This window comes from Carettochelys insculpta, chromosome 5 (genome assembly GCF_033958435.1).
Source record: "Carettochelys insculpta isolate YL-2023 chromosome 5, ASM3395843v1, whole genome shotgun sequence".
Taxonomy (NCBI): Eukaryota; Metazoa; Chordata; order Testudines; family Carettochelyidae; genus Carettochelys; species Carettochelys insculpta.
Genome location: NC_134141.1, coordinates 49,532,814 through 49,553,655, shown reverse-complemented (window position 1 = coordinate 49,553,655; position 20,842 = coordinate 49,532,814). Strand labels below are relative to the sequence as shown.

The 20,842-nt window shown below is 41.8% G+C and overlaps 1 protein-coding gene across 2 annotated transcripts in view; it reads right to left on the bottom strand.

Annotated features, from left to right (window-relative positions):
• Positions 1–20,842, bottom strand: part of AUH (AU RNA binding methylglutaconyl-CoA hydratase) — a 262,507-nt gene that overhangs the window by 185,618 nt on the left and 56,047 nt on the right. For both annotated transcript variants that reach the window (XM_074995049.1, XM_074995050.1), the window contains exons 2-3: positions 5,959–6,026; positions 5,780–5,867 (exon numbers count right to left, since the gene is read on the bottom strand). In XM_074995049.1, coding sequence (XP_074851150.1) covers positions 5,780–5,867; positions 5,959–5,961 — 91 coding nt within the window. In that variant the 5' untranslated portion in view covers positions 5,962–6,026. The remainder of the gene's footprint in view (positions 1–5,779; positions 5,868–5,958; positions 6,027–20,842) is intronic.

Genomic DNA, 20,842 nt, shown 5'->3' with positions numbered 1-20,842 from the left:
CACCCTTTAAGATATCTGAAAACAGCTATCATGTCCCCCCTCAATCTTCTCTTTTCCAAGCTAAACAAGCTCAATTCTTTCAGCCTTTCTTCATAAGTCATGTTCTCCAGACCTTTTATCATTCTAGTTGCTCTTCTCTGGACCTTCTCTAATTTCTCCACATCTTTCTTGAATTGGGGTGCCCAGAACTGGACACAATATTCCAGCTGAGGCCTAACCAGCGCAGAGTAGAGAGGAAGAATGATTTCTCGTGTCTTGTTCACAACACACCTGCTAATGCATCCCAGAATCATGTTTGGTTTTTTTGCAACAGCATCACACTGTTGCCTCATATTTAACTTGTGATCTACTAGAACCCCTAGATCCCTTTCTGCTGTACTCCTTCCTAGACAGTCTTTTCCCATTCTGTATGTGTGAAACAGATTATTCCTTCCTAAGTGCAACACCTTACATTTATCTTTATTAAACTTCATCCTGTTTACTTCAGACCATTTCTCCAATTTATCTAGATCATTCTGAATTATGACCCTATCCTCCAAGGTAGTTGCAACCCCTCCCAGCTTGGCATCATCTGCAAACTTAATAAGCGTACTTTCTATGCCAATATCCAAATCATTAACGAAGATATTGAACAGAACTGGTCCCAAAACAGACCCCTGCAGAACCCCACTTGTTATGCTTTTCCAGCAGGATTGAGCACCATTAACAACTACTCTCTGGGTACGATTAGCCAGCCAGTTATGCACCCACCTTATTGCAGCCCCATTTAAGTTGGACTAGCCTAGTTTGTCGATAAGAATATTATGCGAGACCGTATCAAATGCTTTACTAAAGTCTAGGTATACCACATCCACTGCTTCTCCCTTATCTACGAGTCTCATTATCGTGTCAAAAAAAGCTATCAGGTTGGTTTGACATGATTTGTTTTTTTACACAACCATGCTGGCTGTTCCCTAAGAAGGGAAGAAGGAACTGAGGGAAAGCAAGCAGCATGCAATGGTTAACAGCTAGTATGGACATGAGCTGCATACCATGCATGGGCCACCACCAGGGGTACCGCTGCTGAAAAATCTCCAATTATAAGCACCGGATACTGAAAACACCTAATGGGAAGAACCCATGGGAATGCTCCTTGAAGAATCTGTTGTCTATAAGACACCTGTTTTATCCAATGCAAATGTTGAAAGACAAAGTGAACGTGGCAGATGACTGAAGATAGAAAAAGAGAAGCTAATACTTATAGCTGTTGAATTCTGTACTCAAGAACTTAATTCTATCCCTAAATTTTCATAAAGTTCCTAGAATGCTAAGTAAGTCAATCAAACCAAACTACTGAGAGATGGTTTTAATCGTGTGTTACTCATTTTCTAAGAGAGTGGAGTCAGATTTGTAGAAGGGCTGAGCGCTCACAGCTCAAACTCAAGTCAATGGGAGCTGTGCTTTGAACACAAAGTGCAACTGCTATACAGCGCCAAATACTCTGAAATACAAGCTCCTGTGCATCTCAGACTGAGCTCTCAAAATCTGTACATTTTATTTTAATCTTTATTTCTCTGCTCAGTTCCTGATCTCTAAAATGGAGATCATGTAGTGACCGCTCCATCTCTCTCAAGCAGCAGGAAAGAGAAGTTCATGCTTGTGAAACATTTAGATGCTATGATTAATAATTCTGTCTTCAGAACAGGGCTTGAATAGTGTACAATAAATAAGGCATGGGCTGTGCTTTGGAAAAAGGAGAAGAAACAAAGATTAATACCTGCACATTAACCATGTACCTACCATCCATTGTGTGCCATGGTCCTTTGGACAGAAATATGTCATCATGTGGCCCAATTAAAATTACACAGGCAACTTTCTGATATTTCCTAACTTTCCCAGTGTTTTACTATACAACCTTAACAGAGATATTTAAATTTAATTTGTGTAATTTTCCTATTTTTTTTCCAAAGGGCAAAATGAAAAACTAGAATTCCCACTCCTGGCAGGTAAGCACCTAAGGGGATTATCACCAGGCTTGGAACCTTAAGATCCACACCCGACACCTTGGCTACCAGAATAATTGACAGCAACAATAAATGTGCATCCTCTGTGTGGCCCAATATTTGAGAAGGAGTGGACATTTTGCCAGTGGGTTTCACAGATATTTGCTGAAAGCAGAAGAATGTTGAGACTCAGGAATCTTGGATCCACATCCAGGCTGTGGAGAGAAGAGTGCTATAGTGGGCACAAATTCTTCTGCCCAGTTCCCCCAATCATGACCACTTCTTCTTAGTCCCATCCAACTTGAGCCATTCCAGTCCTGCCTCCACCCTCCTCCCAGCTCCTCAGTGCAGTCAGTCCATGTCCTCATAAGCTTTTCGTCACATCTCTTTGCCCAGGAAGTCCTATCCTCATCCGTCCAGACTCTGAATCCCATTCTCAGTCCTGGCTCTCACCCCAATAGACACTCTTAACATTCCTTTGCCACCTTTTACCATATTTCCTGTCCCACCAATTCCTACTTCTTTTATCATCTCTTTCTAAACCTGGCTCCGAGTCACCTTTCTCAGCCAGTCCCAGTTGTGCCACCACTCCCCTGCCTCCAGTCCCCTCCATACTTAAATCAAAGAGCCTCCTCTTCCACATTGTCTGGGACCAAGAGGAGGGGTGGGATGTCACTGTAAACAAAGGAAAGACGTGCACTCTTAGTTCAGGTGCCTGGATCCAGATTTGACACAGCCCAGGGCTACAACTGTAGGAAAAGTCCTGCTCAGTCTAGGATAGAGCATGCCCAGCATGGCTGTAACTTAGGGAATTTAACTAAGAAGGTCTAGCAAATATGAGCACATGAAGACTGATTTTCCAAAGACCAAAATAACTCGGATAAATCCAAGCCAGAAGACATGCCAAAAAACACATTTCTGATACAAAAATCCACTCCCCTGCCAAGTTTCAGGTTCCCACTCCAAAGCATGCAGGGGAGGGCAGACCTCTTCAGGGAAGATTTCATCACTGTTGCAATTTGGCCAAGCTATAAGCGCATGAAAGTAAGATCTTACAATGGGAATTGTTGCAATTTTAACAAGCTACGCTGTCAGCCCCACCTATAATAAAAGTAACATCTGAGATTGTCTTAAGATACTGAACAGAAACAAGCGAGTTGAGATGAATCATTAATAAAGTGTAAAGCCCATGTCCTAACAAGCCTAAAGACAAACAAAATTACTGGTGTGTATAATCAATCCCATATCACATCCCTCAAGTTTGGAAAGGATGGTTATTACTGGATCTTTACAAAATTCTGTATGCCCAGAAGCAATAATGGCCCAAGCAGCATGACGTGATATTTTTCCTGAGTAGAAGACTTGGCTACAGTTTTCTGTATCTTTCTCATTTCCATGCTGTATTATGTGTAACACTATTTACATATTACCCTTGAAAGCCACCCAATTTTTGGCTACCATATTCTTTCAAGTAATATAAGCTGTACTTACTTTCCAACTATTCCTTAAACTCCTTTTGGTATGAGGCATCTATTTCAAGGAGACTGAGTGAAAGTGAGATGTCACCTTATACATATTTTTATCCAGCAGGCAAAATTAAGTGGGACAAATCAACTGACAATATCACTATTTGCATGGTAGGACATCTTGGTGACATTTCTAGAAATGTCAGAATCTAACCTCCACCTCTAGCCCAAATATATTAGCCCTAGAGACACCAATAACTTTTTCCATGGTTTTCCTAAATACATGTCTATAGTTTTAATTTTGGATTTTTTTTTTGGTGAGAGGATAAAAGAAGCAAAGAGTCGCCATACTTCTGAGATTATTGACATACAGACTTAGCCTTGTTCAATATAGTTTTAAAAATTGAGTTAAGAGATTACTATTGGCGCACTATATACACTAAAATAAAATGAACAGTAGTAATTTAGGTATAGATCAACAAGATTTTATTAATATAACAGATTTGAGGACTCTTATTTAAGTACTGTTTCAAAAGTGGATTTAATTTTTAATTTATAGTTAAAAATGCCCAAAAGTCTATAAACACTGCTTCTCTTTAGATTATAAACTCTTTTGGTCAGGGATAATGTTTGGTTTTTTTTTCGCAGAGTGGATAGCATACTCTTAGGTGTTATAAAATATCTAATTTTACATTTCACACAGTTAGTGAAGAGAAAGTATAAGGCAGGGGTGGGGAAACTTTTTGGCCTGAGGGCCACATCTGGGTATGGAGCACCAAGAATGTAGTGCTAGGGCAGGGGGTTGGTGTCCAGGCTCTGGTCCAGCTCAGCTTACCTTGGGAACTCCAAGTACAGCAGGACTAAAGAAGGTTCCCTACCTATCCAGGCTCCACATGGCTCCCTAAACTAACTGGGATGTCCAGCAGTGACTCGAGTAGGGAGGGAGGTATCTCCACACGCTGGTGCTGTCTGCAGGGACCACACCCACAGATCCCATTGACCTCAGTCCCCCATTCCTGTCCAATGAGAACTGTGCGGAGTGGTGCCTGTAGGCAGGGGCAATGCACAGACATCCTCTGCCCAGCTCCCCAGGGTCCACAGACACATAACAGCCCCTTCCAGGAGCGGCTCAAGCCCACAGCTGGCAGGGGGTCTGCCTTAGTCCTGCTGTGCCACCAGGTGGGTAATCCTGCAGCCTAGATTAAGAACCCTGATGAATGAGACCTGTGGGCCATAGTTTCCGTATCCCTGATATAAGGAGAGGGAAGTGAGTGATGAATGACTGAGGTTACAGCAATGAGATCACTTGGACTTCTCACCTTTTAAAAACACACACATTTTGGTGTTTCCTTAAGGTATACATGCAAAATAAATGCCTCATTTCCTATAGTTATTGCAGAATAAGAGACCCATTACTTGAATGAAGTGTAAGTAATAGCTTGGTAGATCTCGCCGCTCCTTGGGGCTGTTTAGGTTAGAACATCACTATTCTGAAAATAATTTAATACTATTCTCTCTTCACCGTCATCACTGACCTCGTTTTTCCAGCAAGGACAACAAGCAGTAAGCTGCTTCATAGAGACAAGAGGTAATGGAACAGAAATAGAACCAGATGTTGTTGGAGCCATAGTACATAAATTCAAAGGCATACCTGGGGCTAAGACAACAGGTACTTGTTAACTCGTGTTTCTCATATCACAGCCATCAAAATAGGCACTGAATGTGTCACTGAAGAGAAATAGGCTTTAGTAAACCTTGATTTGACAGCCAATCCCATTTAATGGCTTCAAACACCTAAATATACAACTCACATTATGATGCATTTTTATATATTACTACTGAAGGCACAGGATTGTTTTAGCAAGATTATTCGCGTTTAAGAGAATAGCCAGCTAAAAGTTTGTTGTTTTAGTGTGATAAATTTGCTTCATTTCACAAATTTTAATGGATTTTATACCTTCAAGTTGAAAGTGAAGGCAGCACCCTTCTCTGTTTACCATTCATATTCTACCATATACACCACTTAGCAGTATTAGACTCATTCCAGAGGTTAAGCAAGTCTTAAGTGTTCAACAGAATGCTTTTATCCACTACTTTAAAAGAAAGTCTATAACATAGTGTAAAATTTTCTTTCAAATACAGGGGGGAAAAAAAAAAAAAAAAAGAATGAAGTAGATGTTTCCTTGTTAAAAAATTGGGAAAAATCATATGAGCTTATGTTTACAACTAAGGTGAATGTGACAAGTACAAAGCTCCTTAGAATATGAGCCACTTCTACCATAATGCTAGATTACAGATTTCCAACTCCATAGTAACATTAAATTTGCATACCAGCACAGAATATCCCAGGGACTTCACTTCGGAATATAACTGTTCGTACTTTCTTATCAGATTTCAGAGCATCCACAGCTTTTGACATCTACAGAAAAAGAAGAGGGAGGGAAAAATTTCAAATATGTAATTCCTAAACATGGACTTCAAATTAGAAGCAGTTAGTTTCTTCCCCTTACCATTTTTATAAGATTTTTATTGAGTGCATTTTTGGCACGAGATCTGTTTAATCCAAGTACCACAATTCCTAGAGGGGGAAAAAAAGAAGAACTTGAATCAGTGAACATCAAAAGCATGAATTAAGTATATACTTGTGCCTATGTTATTTTGATTCTGTAAACATATTAAGGTCAGACAAAGAAAATTGACGTGCAATTATTTTTACTGATTTATTTTGAATATTTTCTTGTTCATTTGTTTTCTTTTTCAGAGTGTTTCAATAGCCATTAGAAATGACAAAATCACTTTAAGGGGTAGACTCAGAACTAATGACCTGATACTTATGCAATTCATGAGCACAATTATTACATCTATGCACACAAACTGACTATTTGCAGATGCAATTTTGGCCTATAATCACCACATTTGCCTTAACAATTAAGCACGTCTCTTGATACTTAAATGAAGTTGTCCGTTATTTCTTCATAGAGCACCTTAAAAATGGGGGGAGGGCTTACTTAAAAGGAAAAAGCCAAAGGCATTGCTGGCCCCAAAATTCTAACTTTGTTTTTATGTTAGTAGATGCGCATTTTAGCACAGTATGCTCTGAGTCTTGACAAACTCATTCAATACACAAAAAAATAAAAAAGCAAAGTTCACATTAGTAACAACAAAAAAATGTTAAAACCCACCAACACCTGGTACTAGTTATTTGCATTTAGTACTTCTTCCATGTCCCACCCAATTCATTCCTTATGTTTAAATTACTTCAACTTGACTCAGCTTCATCGTAGACTCAGAGGACTGGAAGGCACCTCAAAAGATCATCTTGTCCAGTCCTCTGCACTCAGGGCAGGACTAGGTATTATATAGACCATCCATGACCAGTGCTTTTCTAACCTGCTCTTACAAACTTCCAGTGATGGAGATTCCACAACCTCCTGGGGCAGTTATTCCAGGACTTAAGCACCCCAACAGGAAGTTTTTCCAAACGTCCCCCTAAACCACACTTGCTGGAATTTAAGTCCATTGTTTCTTGTCCTGTCCTCAGACATTAAGGAGAAAAGATTAAGCACACAGAATTATATGTAATGAACGCAGTAGGCCAAAGTTTAAACTGATTTTAAGTTTAAAAGGAATGCTGGAATCCTTGTCATGGAAAAGTTCGAGGATTTGAATGATATCATTATAAAAAAGGAAACTGTGTGACCTTTTCAACTTTTCTGACATACTTTTAAGTAAAATATGCTTTACCTACAAATAATCAAAGAATCCTAGGGCTCGAAGGTACCTCAGGTGGTCATCGAGTCCAAAGCAAGATCAATACTAACTAAATCATCCCAGCCAGGACTATGGCAAGCCAGGACTTAAAAACCCTCTAGGGATGAAGATTCTACAACCTCTCTAGGTAACGCATCCCAGTGCTTTGCCACTCTCCTGGAGAAATAGTTTTTCCTAGGCTACGTCTACACGTGCACCCAACTTCGAAATAGCTTATTTCGATGTTGCGACATCGAAATAGGCTATTTCGATGAATAACGTCTACACGTCCTCCAGGGCTGGCAACGTCGATGTTCAACTTCGACGTTGCTCAGCCCAACATCGAAATAGGCACAACGAGGGAACGTCTACACGGCAAAGTAGCACACATCGAAATAAGGGAGCCAGGCACAGCTGCAGACAGGGTCACGGGGCGGACTCAACAGCAAGCCGCTCCCTTAAAGGGCCCCTCCCAGACACACTTTCATTAAACAGTGCAAGATACACAGAGCCAACAACTAGTTGCAGACCCTGTATATGCAGCACGGACCCCCAGCTGCAGCAGCAGCAGCCAGAAGCCCTGGGCTAAGGGCTGCTGCCCACGGTGACCACAGAGCCCCGCACGGGCTGGAGAGAGAGTATCTCTCAACCCCCCAGCTGATGGCCGCCATGGAGGACCCCGCTATTTCGATGTTGCGGGACGCGGATCGTCTACACGTCCCTACTTCGATGTTGAACGTCGAAGTAGGGCGCTATTCCCATCCGCTCATGGGGATAGCGACTTCGACGTCTCGCCGCCTAACGTCGATTTCAACTTCGAAATAGCGCCCAACACGTGTAGACGTGACGGGCGCTATTTCGAAGTTACTGCCGCTACTTCGAAGTAGCGTGCACGTGTAGACGCAGCCCTAATGTCCAGCCTAGACCTCTCCCACTGCAACTCAAGACCATTGCTCCTTGTTCTGCCATCCATCACTACCAGGAACAGCCTCTCTCCATCCTCTTTGCAAGCCCCCTTCAGGAAGCTGAAGGCTGCTATCGAATCACCCCTCGCTCTCTTGCAAACTAAGCACGCGTAGATCCCTCAGCCTCTCCTTACAGATCATGTACTCCAACCCCCTAACCAATTTCGTTGCCCTCTGCTGGACCTGCTCCAAAGCATCCACATCCTTTCTATACAGGGGGCCCAGAACTGGACACAATACTCCAAATGGGGCCTCACCAGTGCCAAATAGAGAGGAATAATATAACTTTGAGATCTGCTGGAAATGCTCCTCCTAATGTATTCCAATATGCCATTAGCCTTCTTGACTACAAAGACATGCTGTTGACTCACACCCACCCTCTCATTCACTGTAATCCCCAGGTCCTTTCTGATGAAATGCTACTTAACCAGTCAGTCCCCAGCCTGCAACAATGCTTGGCAATCTTCCATTCCAAGTGCAGAAGAAAGATGATCACTGTTTTCTAAATTCAGTAATAGTATCACAAGACTGAAAAAGATCTCCCAAATAGTAGTAATGGTGCACTTCTATTCTGCCATGTCATGCACATGTCATAAAAGAGCTGAAGTTCTTATGGACAGCTGCATTTTCTGTGTTTCTCTCTGGGCTTGTCATTGGATTTGTGTGTCTTGCCAGGAACTACAGTAGTCCCTCGAGTTTTGCGAGGGTTGTGTTCCCATGCAACCTCACATAACTCAAATTTCATGTAGTCTTGTGGGGTGCTTTTTTTTTTCCTGCAGCAGGAGCACCTTGAACTCCTTTCAAAAACTAAGTCCTGAAGTTGGGGGGGGTGGTTATCCTGGAGGTGGACTGGGGCAATGGGAGGTAGGCAAGGGGGTTAAGCCTGGGGTGGATTAGGGCTGCAGAGGGGTTTGACCTGGGGCCAGGGTGGGGGGTTTGAACCAGTGTGGGTGGGAGTTGAGTTGGTACCATGAAGGAGATAGTAAGCCAGAGTCCTATGGCGGGGGGAGGTGTTGAGCCAGAGCCACCAGTGCGGGGGGTGAACCAGAGCCACGAGCAGGAGTGGTGAGCCAGAGCTGTACACAGGAGGTTTGAACAAGGGCAGAATGAGGATGAGCTGGAGCCACACACAGGGGTTTGAACGAGGGACAGAGCCATGCATGAGTTGTGCCGGGGGAGGGGGGGCGGGGGGCAGGTTGAAACAGCAGTGGAATTTCAAGTTGCACTTAACTCACATTAATGCAACTTGAAATCACACGTTTCAAGGGTTCACTGTGCAAGGGTAAGGCCTATAATATCCACTCCAACAGAATCTTTAGAAAATACTCCAATATGTTCACATCAACGTTCTATCTTCCTTCTGCATATTGACAATAAGTTTTTCCATGCAGTGCCTGAGGAGCTCTAGAAGAGCAAGAAAAACTTAGGTTTTTCCAGGTATGCCACATCCTCTAGTTCTAGTACATGTACAAGAAGGCATGACAATTAATTTAACAACTTAGCACAAAGCTGTGGAAAAATGTTGACAGAGTTCAGAACCTTAGAAGGGCTATTTGTTTGTATTGGTAATAAGGAACATTTTTGGCTGTACTGGAGTGCCCATCTTGACCATTACAGATATACACTAAAGCAGGGGTGTGCAAAGTGTGGGGCATGAAATTACATCAAGGGGGGCACAGCATGATCAGCTGCTGGGTCTCAGGCTCATCCATCTCTTTAAAAATGTTGAAATATATTATTTTTATGTCTGTACATTCACATTTATATACCAACTAATAAAGTTTTTACATTCCCTTTTTTTAAAATGAACACAACCAAAATTTTCATCAGTTTGGGTTACATTAGACATGCACCTACTAGTTTCAGAATAAGTCAGAACCCAACCAGTTCCTTCTCCCACTCCAAGTGGCACATGCTCAGCGGCCATTTCTAGTCTTCTAAGATATGGAAAAAGTAGCAAGAGACTTGTGGTCAGAATTGTGGGAGAAGATTACCACAGCAAGCACAGAAGGTGCAGTCAGACATATAGGGGCATCTGTCATGGATTCTCCATATAGCATTATCATCACAGTATCAGATCACCTCTCTAGATAAGTTTTCAAGTTTATCTTTATAGTGAGAGTGAAAAATTAGGAGTAATTTTAATTGAATTAAATCAATGTCTGAAGTACAGAAAGATTAAACGGAGTTGCCCAAAGTTACACAGAACGGCTAGATCTACACTAGCATCCCCCTTTCGAAAGGGGGTTGCTAATGGGACGCTTCGGGATATTTGGTTATAGGAATAAGGAGATTTCGACATGTGTGGGGTCCTTTCTAAAAGGACCCCATGTAGATGAGCTGCACTGGATCAAACACGGCACTTTAAGTGCCGCAGCCACCATTATGTTAATGAGGCACTGCAAATTCATTGCAGGACCTCATTAGCATGTCCCGAAGCGTCTCATTAGCCTCTCCCTTTCAAAAGGGGGTTGCTAGTGTAGACATCGCCAATGTCTGCAGCAGGCCAGGAATTTAATATAATCCTCCTAAGTCCCACTCCAGTGTTTTTACCACAAGACTAACTTTTTTCTTTCTTGAATAGCTCCTACTGAAAAAATGGACCATATTAAGGCTGCATCTACACTACAAAATAAAATCAAATTAATATCGATTTTGTAACTTTGGAATTCATAAATTTGATTTTGACTATCCTCACCTCTCCACATGCTTCTCACTAAGTCAACTTATTGCTGCCACACTCAACTGGCAAATGTCAACTGTTTACAGCAGTGTATTGTGGGAACCTATCCCACAGTTCCCTCATCCCCATAGCATTCTGGGAAGGCTTGCTGGTCTTTGACTTCATCTCCCCACATTGCATTTTCCTCATTCCCTCCCCTGCTAAGCAACTGTCCATTTATCCCATCGGAAGGAAGGAAAAGTAGAACATCCACAGAGACAGTAAAGTTAACAAAAATCTCTTTCTTCTGGAACTGAATATTCAAGAATTTCATAAAAAAAAATATTAGCAAACATGTTTCTTTCAACTGGCCATCCACTGACTGTACCCACTCCCCCAGTTACATCTGATCCCTGAAAATAACACAAGTACCCTGAAAAGCTGGGGCAAAGTTAGAAGGAAGAGGATAGAAAGGGCTAGGAAAAAAAGATTTTTGTCTTCCCTCTTCACTACACAGACATTGCCAACACAGGGAATGGTAGCGCAAAAAAAAAAAAAAAACACCGAGTATAGAAACAGAACCACAAACTCAGTGCTGGGGCTATTTGTAATGTGTAGACATGCTCACAGCGCTAATAGCAAAGAAAGACAAACATTTCTCAGCCTCTCATACAAATATGACCTCACAGTCACAGGCTTGCCGTTACGGATCTGAAATTCACGAAAGTTACTTAATTCCTGTGCACCTGGAGAACAGCGACCAGAGCGGAGCACCGTAGGGTACATCCAGGATACCTCTGGAGGCTAATTAATTCACTTTTAAGACTTGGTGCTTCCACACTGGCCTTTAATTGAACTTTTGATTTTGAGCTTGACTGTATATACAGCAGGTACTGACAATATTATCATATGGATATTAGTGCTTCCTAAATCGAGCTAATGGAATTTACAGTGAAGACAGTCATGCGGTAATATCAAGCTAAATGCCTTAAATTCAAATTTATCTCCCATTGCAGATGTAGCCATAGTAACATTATTGATTAGGATGTCCTGAGCTTTTACTTAAGACCTCACGTGATATTCTTTGGTGAACCAGAAAGTACATACCAAAAAAAAAAAAAAAAGAAAAATTCAAGATATTTCTGTAACCCAGGCGTGTCAAACTCAAAGCCTACTGAGGGTCACACAAACAAAAACAGCTAGCTTTCAGGACCACCAAAGAAAGTGTACTTCTATAGGAAAGTCATAATTAAATATTATTATAGATTATGTTTTAGATATATTTTATAATTATTTTCAGGTTATTTGAATATAATACAATAATTTTAATTAAGAATTTAATACTTAATAGGAATGTTATTATTGTATAGTTTTATTAATAGTTCATAAAATTTGATGTGTAAAATTATTTGACCATATATTTTTAAATTAAAAATTATTATAAGTTATTTTTTAATTATGTGATACATATGCTTTCAAGTTAGCACTTGTAGGTTCAAAATAGTTTGCTAGTTGCCTTGTAACTTCCACTTTAACATCTTCCCTTTTACCTACTATTTGCACTGCTTATGCATTTTATAGTAGGATTTCTCTTTCACCCCCGCTCCACACCCCACTTTGTGTATATTCCTCCAGGTGTGACTACAAGGCAAAGAGCACTACAATCATCAGATCTCTCGATAACACCAACTTTAATTCCTATTAATGACCACGAGTGCCATGTGGTCTATTCTGAATATTTCTGGTCTTCCTGCTGACCATACAGTGTTTCAGAAATAGCTGTGACAGCCCCAGTTTAATCAAAATTCAATTTGTTTATAGAGCCCAGCATAAAATTCTATGGGGGGGGAAATCTCCCATTATTTAATTAATATCCCCATGTCTCCTTCCTACGCATCGCCATCATCAATAACCATGGGCTCAGCACTCATTGGTGTCTGATGCCTCTCTCACTATTTCCTTCCATCCTTCCCGGCCTAGTGCGGAGTGGCTTAGCTTCTGCAGACTCGCTTCACGCCAATCTACTGTATCATCTACCCATTCTCTGCCTTCCTACGCAGCCACACGCAATCTTCCTCACTAAAGCCAATCAAGATTTAAACATCAAAAACCTGTTCATGGATTGTTTTAAATGCTTCATAGAGCTTTTCAACATCTCCCACCCACCACCCTAGAAGAAATTCTGGGCCACTTTGGAAACACAGGTGCTGGGGCAGCATCTGGAGCTGGATTCAAGTGCCTGTGTGTGTAATATAAGTGCTTTTAAAGAAAGTTTTCTCGGTGCTTCAAAATCTCAGGGGCAGCCATCTAGCCCAATTTCAGGGTGACTCAGAGTCAAGTGGAACCAGAAGGGCATTTCAGTGCAAAGGTGAGCCTAGCTCAGCGAGCTTCAGGAATTCATCCACTGATGTGACCCCTGACCAGCAGGCTGAAGCCTCAGAAAGGGTCTCTAATATTGAACAGCCTAAAAAAGGGAGGCAGGGTGGGGGTGGGGAAATAACCAAGCCCACAAGTGCATTGTGGCCACAGAGGGTATGTATAAAAAGAGAGCACAGCCCATCTGCAGCGACATTCGTGACGGCTTGACACATTTCTCTGCTTAGAAAGGAGCTTTCTGACAGAGCTATGTGCGCACAGCAGCAAGGAAACTCAGTACACAGGAAGGAAAAGTGAGGCTGGATCAGTGCTACCACCCACTCATTTAAAGTTCCATGAAATGCACCCCCAGGTGAAAATGTCCAGCCATGGGGGCGGGGGGGGGTCTTCTGAAAAGCAGCTCAGCAGCACACCCCACAGTCAGAGTAAATGAAAAAGGGTCTCCCAAGGTGATACCCCCCCTCAACCCTGAGAAGACCCACTTACCTCCCGCCAAGGCAAGCCAAAGGAAGCAATTGCTGTGCTGTGGTCAAGAAGCCCACACATCCCCCTTTCATCTTCGTGCCTCTCCCCCAGAAGCTCTTTCTGGGGTACAAAGGAGCCAGGTGGAGCTTTAAGTGACTGGACATTACAAGACAAAGCCAATGGGTGCCAGCCTCGCTCCAACCGGGCTGAGAACTAGACCCTGGCTAGGATTGAGTCACATCAGAAGCCTCACACACGTTTTTTTGAAAGCGACAAATAGCACCTTTCTTCCCAAGAACCAGGGGACCGGGGCTGAGTTTGCAAAGCACATGCATGCCTTTTTCATTTCACTCCGCAAAAGTGTCCTGCAATGCAGCTTTCCTAGAACAGAGCTTCTGCAAAAGGTCCCTCAGCCCTACACTTACTTTATAAACAATCTAACCAAGCAGGCTGCACATAGACACTTTTTAAAAATGTGGTAGTGGGCTGGAAAAAAAAAATCAATTGGGCCACATGTTTGACAAGCTTGCTGTAATCCCTTTACAAATTCACATTAAAGGTTTCAGGGGGAGGGGGAGGGTCACATTTGTATTCCCACACAAATGAGTCACAAACTAGTTAAAAAAACCAAAGTCTAGGGTACCAGGAGCTGTCTAAGGCTTAGTCTGCAGTTAAAATTAATGTCAACATAGCTAAGGAGCTTAGGAATTTGTAAAATCCACACTCCTGGATGCCACAGCTATGCTGGCCTACCCCCTACAGTAGATGAGGCTATGTTGGCAGAAGAATGCAAACCACCACCATTTGGAAAGGTGGATTAAAACAATGGTGATAGAAAAACCCATTCCACTACCATGGGAAGCATCTATACTATGACACAGCTGTTAGCACTGTAGTTAGACATGGCCAAGGGTCTGAACGTTACAGAAACCCACTCATGTTTTCTGGAATGTTGCTGTTTCTAAAGACATAGCACTTCCCCTCACTGGATGCTGTTTGATAACACTCTCATACCCACGTTATTGCATCACATAATAGAAAGTCTTTAAACCCAATAGCACATTATATACTCTTGCTATGTAATAAACACTAGCTAAAGTCACCAAACAAGCATAACAAAATCCCAAAACAGCTCATTTGTATCATTCTAAGCTGTAATTATAAACTTCACTTAAACCAAAGTACAAATCAAGACCTCTCTTATATTACATTGGTCCAACAATCACCTTCTCCCTCCTGACTATTCCCCCTCTTGAAACATAAATTAATGTAACATAAGCTACAACGCTGATTTCTACTAAATGGCACCTCCCACTTTCTTGGTCCTCACCCAACTCCTTTGTCCTTCTTTATTAACCAAACAAGACGTGCTTCTCTGTGAGGATAGACTAGGCCAGGGGTCTGCAACCTGGGGCTCTTTTGGGACTTCTTTGGGGCTCCCAATGCTTACAAAGTTTAAAAAAAAAAACAAAAAACACACCTTCTGAAAATTTTTGAAAAACAGTAAATATCTAAAAGCCCAACAATGAACAACTCACATCTAAATAGTAAACAATATGTGATCTCGAAACATTGGATAACTCCCCTTTTAATACGTACAGTGTATTGTGGGATACAATACTGTATGGCCATGTCTGCACTGGCACAAATCTTCAAAATGCTAATGGCCATTTCAAAAATTACTAATGAGGCGCTTCGAAATCACCTCTTTCGAATGCCTGCTGCTCAGCATGGCTACACAGGGGTCCTTTTCAAAAGGACCCCACACATTTCGAAATTCCCTTATTCCCCTCAGCTACCACTCAAAAGCCAAAGAGGGGGAGAAGGTTTTTTTTTTTTCCTCTCTTCTTGACTGCCTAAAAATGAAAGAACACCACCAGACATCATCTCAGTCACAACTGATGGGGCACTAAGTATGAAAGGGGCACACCAGGGGTTTGCTTCTCTGTTACAGAAAATGCTGGATTATAATGAGATATTGTTTCACTGCATAATTCATCAAGAAGCATGGTGCATAAATGTTTCCACCTGAGATCACAAAAGTGATGACCCTGGTAATGCAGATTGTCAACAAAATAATGGAAAAAGGCTTGAATCACTGGCAGTCCTGCGCACTTCTTGAAGAGGTCAGCTGTCAGTATGTCAACCTTTTCCAGTATAACAAGGTACAGTGGCTTTCCAGGGGAAACGTGCTTGTGCATTTTGCAACCTGTCTGGAAGAAGTGAAGGTGCTCATCCAGGAAAAGGGCTATGAATATTCAGAGTTGATAGAGCCCACGTGGTTACAGAAATTTCACCTCATGGTGGACAGCACCTCACATTTAAATTGCCTGAACAGAAAACTACCAACAAAGGGAAACACTGCTCTCTTGCTTTTTAGAAGAGATGCTACCATTTGAGCAAAAACTAACATTGTTTGCAAGAGACATTGAGACAGGTTCACTGAGTTAACTTCCCATCACTGAGGCAATTCCAAGAGGCAACAAAGTACAAGCTTAACATTGCAAGCCTAAAAAACATGATACTGAAAATGCAAGAAGCCTTCGTGAGGTGATTTCAGGAATTTAGAAAAGAAAATACATGGTTGTCACTTGTGTTGAAAGCCTCTGAAGATGATAACTCTGCACTCAACTTTTCAACACGTACAGGAGTGGACCAAGCACAACTGGAATTGGCTAATTTGCCAGAAAAGAGCATGTGAACTTCTAAATTCAGAGGCTTGGTGACTGAACTCAAAGATCCAGAAAGGCAGAAATCTACCCTAGCACTTAAACACAGATGGACTGAAATGTTTGATCTTAAAAACACAAGACCAAGTTGTGTTTGAAGTTTGCAATTCTTTACCAGATGCCTATAGTAACATGAAGATATGCATTTGGTATCCTATCCACCTTTCCATCTACTTACCTGTGCAAGGAAGCAATTTCAAATATGAATTTCAAAGAAAAAGAAAAGCAAACTGAAGCCCACTAAACAATCAAAATCTACAGTCCCACTTGAAAATGAAAATGGCAGCCTAGTCTGCAAAGAAACTCAGCAGCAGAAATCACACTAAAATATTGATAAGCTGACTTAGAATGCTGAAAATAAATGTCCCATTTCATTGATATGAATTCACATTAACAGTGTATTTATTTGAAATGACAATTGTTGCCTCTATATGCTTACTGTATTTGCCAGGCAGAAGTAGATGACCTCTAGCATCCTCCAGAGAGAAAAGGTTCAGGAGTGAAAGTCAGGAAGATAACCAATGTCCTGCAGTAAACACGCACTGCACTACTAAACCCTGTGTGCGCTATTCTTAAAATAGGGGTTACAAAAAGTGTGGTTTGACATTATTTATTAAGACCCATCTCGTATTCACATACATTGCAGCTTTTGAATGGAGGTGGGTTTTTTTTTTTTGGTGGGGGGGCGGGTGTTTTTTGTTTGTTTGTTAAAACCAAATTGGGGAGAGGAGGGGCTCTTCTTGCTATTTTGGTTGCCAACCCCTCAGCTAGGCTCTAGCCTCCCTTCCTTCCTCTGCACGTTAGAGGGGGCAGGGCTGACCTTGGAGAGAAGAGTTTAAAAGCCAGATGCCCAGCAACTAAGGGAGCTAGAGAATAGCACCATCAGGGAAGGAGGAAATGATTCTTTTACAGGAAAGACAATGCCAGCTGAATATTTCTGGCAGAGCTCTCTTGCTCCCTGAGCACAGTCCACAGAGATAAAAAAGCAATATGCTGTCCTGGCATCAATGGGTGAGGGAAAAGAAACCAGTACCCAATTCTGGGAGGATCACGGCCACAACTTTAAAGAGGAAAGGAAAGTTGCTGGTTGGCAATGACTCCCAAAGGGGGACAGAGATGTACCTTTGGCCAGCCTGACCTGGCATCCTGGAAGGTGTGCTGCCCCTCCCACGAATGCATATGAGACACACTATGGAAAGACTGTCAAGATTATTCAACCCTTTGTCTACCACTCCACTCTGGTCATTCCTGGGGGCACTAAATTCAGGGGCATGGATGGTTTTTGACCAAAGAAAGAAGGCTAGGCAGAGAAACACTTTCATGGGTTCATGGATGGTGTTACCAAGAGCACTTCTGCTTCTCTGACCAATGGACACTGCTCTGAGAAGATGCACTGCTGAGCAAAGATGTATCTGAAAACATCTTTGAGAAACTGGATAACCTAGAAAGGCAGGCTTCCAATTAGGTTTGACAAAAGCAGAGACAAAAGCTCACAAATAAGTTCAAGAACATGGGTGAAATCTGGATGAAGGTATAGAATCTGGGGAAAAAACATGAGTCATCATAGCAGACAAAGGAGAAATAAGAAGGAATACAAAACTCGGAGAGGTCTTCCTATTCTCCATTCATTATGCACTAGTAAACCAAGGGAGTAGCTAATTCAGATGACTGGAATATTGGTAAAGAAGAGTATAGCTTCTTCAAGATGGGCAGTCGGGGGGAAAAAGGAGCAGTCGCCTTGTAGATACATAAACTTGCACTGAAGTCACAATAAAAGAGGAAGGCATATTGGTTGACCATCCCCAGATAAGGCTTGATGGGATTAAAAAAGGATGCTATTACGGCAGAGGTCTACTACTGACCAGCTAACAAAGAGGAGAGAAGGATAAGGATAATACCATCCAAAGCACAGGAATTGATGGCAATGGGGAAGTTTAATTACCCACATAACAAATAGGAAAATACAGCAGAACACAAATTAAACAAAAAATATAAACGAATTGGAGGCAACTTTTTATTACGGAAGATGGAGACAGCAATGAGTGGAGAGGGTGTTCCAGATTTGATTCTGACCAACAGCGAGGAACGGACTGAGACTTTGGAAGTGGAAGGCAATTTGGGGGAAATCAATCATGAAAGAACATAAGAACATAAGAATGGCCATACTAGGTCAGACCAAAGGTCCAACCAGCCCAGCATCCCATCTGCCGACGGTGGCCAATGCCAGGTGCCCCAGAGAAGGAGAACAGAAGACAATGACCAAGTGATTTATCTCCTGCCATCCATCTCCTGCCCCTGTACTGAAGGCTAGGGCACCATACTTTACCCCTGGCTAATAGCCATTTATGGACCTAACCTCCAAAAATTTATCGAGCTCTTTTTCAAACCCTAATAGAGTCCTGGCCTTCACAGCCTCCTCCGGCAAGGAGTTCCACAGGTTGACTGTGCGCTGTGTGAAGAAAAATTTCCTTTTATTAGTTTTGAACCTACTACCCATCAATTTCTTTTGGTGTCCCCTAATTCTTGTATTATGGGAAAAGGTAAATAATTTTTTCTATGTGCACTTTCTCCACACCATTCATGATTTTATATACCTCTATCATATCGCCTCTCAATCACCTCTTTTCCAGACTGAAAAGTCCCAGTCTCTCTAGCCTCTCCCCATATGGCACCCGTTCCAAACCCCTAATCATCTTAGTCGCCCTTTTCTGAACCTTTTCTAATGCCAATATATCTTTTTTGAGGTGAGGAGACTACATCTGCACACAGTACTCAAGATGTGGGCGTACCATAATTTTATATAGGGGAAGTATGATATATTTTGTCTTATTATCTATCCCTTTTTTAATAATTCCTAACATCCTATTTGCTTTACTAACTGCCGCTGCACGCTGCGTGGACGTCTTCAGAGAACTATCCACTATAACTCCAAGATCCCTTTCCTGATCTGTCGTAGCTAAATTTGACCCCATCATGTTGTACGTGTAATTTGGGTTATTTTTTCCAATGTGCATTACCTTACACTTACCCACATTAAATTTCATTTGCCATTTTGCTGCCCAGTCACTCAGTTTGCTGAGATCTTTTTGTAGTTCTTCACAATCCCTTTTGGTTTTGACTGTCCTGAACAACTTGGTGTCATCTGCAAACTTTGCCACCTCACTGCTTACCTCATTTTCTAGATCATTGATGAACAAGTTGAACAGGATCGGTCCCAGGATTGACCCCTGGGGAACACTAGTTACTCCCCTCCATTGTGAAAATTTACTATTTATTCCAACCCTTTGTTTTCTGTCTTTTAACCAATTCCCGATCCATGAAAGGACCTTTCCTCCTATCCCATGACCGCCTAATTTACATAAAAGCCTTTGGTGTGGGACCATGTCAAAGGCTTTCTGGAAATCTAGGTATATTATGTCCACTGGGTGCCCCTTGTCCGCATGTTTATTAACCCCTTCAAAGAATTCTAATAGATTAGTTAGACACGACTTCCCTCTGCAGAAACCATGCTGACTTTTGCCCAACAATTCGTGCTCTTCTACATGCCTTGCAATTTTATTCTTTACTATTGTTTCTACTAATTTGCCTCGTACCGATGTTAGACTTATCGGTCTATAATTGCCAGGGTCTCCTCTGGAGCCTTTTTTAAATATTGGCATTATATTGGCCATCTTCCATTCATTGGGTACCGAAGCAGATTTAAAGGATAGGTTACAAACCACTGTTAATAACTCCACAATTTCACATTTGAGTTCTTTCAGAACCCTTGGGTGAATACCGTCTCATCCTAGAGACTTGTTACGATTCAGCTTATCAATTAACTCCAAAACCTCCTCTAATGTCACTTCAATGCGGGAGAGTTCCTCTGATGTGTCACCTAAAAAGGCTGGCTCAGATTTAGGAACCTCTGTAACATCCTCAGCCGTGAAGACTGAAGCAAAGAAATCATTTAATCGTTCCGCAGTGGCACTGTCTTCCTTGATCGCTCCTTTCATATCTTTATCGTCCAAGGGCCCCACTGCTTTTTTAGCGGGCTTCCTGCTTCTAATGTATTTAAAAAACATTTTACTATCGTTTTTTGAATTTTTGGCTAGCTGTTCCTCAAAATTTTTTTGGCTTTTCTTACTACATTATGACACTTAATTTGGGAGTGTTTATGTTCCTTTCTATTTTCCTCACTAAGATTTGACTTCCACTTTTTAAAGGCTGCCCTTTTCTCTCTCACTGCCTTTTTAACATGGCTGTTAAGCCATGGTGGTTCTTTGTTAGGTCTCTTACTGTGTTTTTTTATTTGGGGTACACATTTAAGTTGGGCCTCTAGTATGGTGTCTTTAAACAGTTTCCATGCAGCTTCCAGGGATTTTAGTTTAGTTACTCTACCTTTTAGTTTCTGTTTAACTAGCTTCCTCATTTTAGTGTAATTCCCCTTTTTGAAATTAAATGCTGG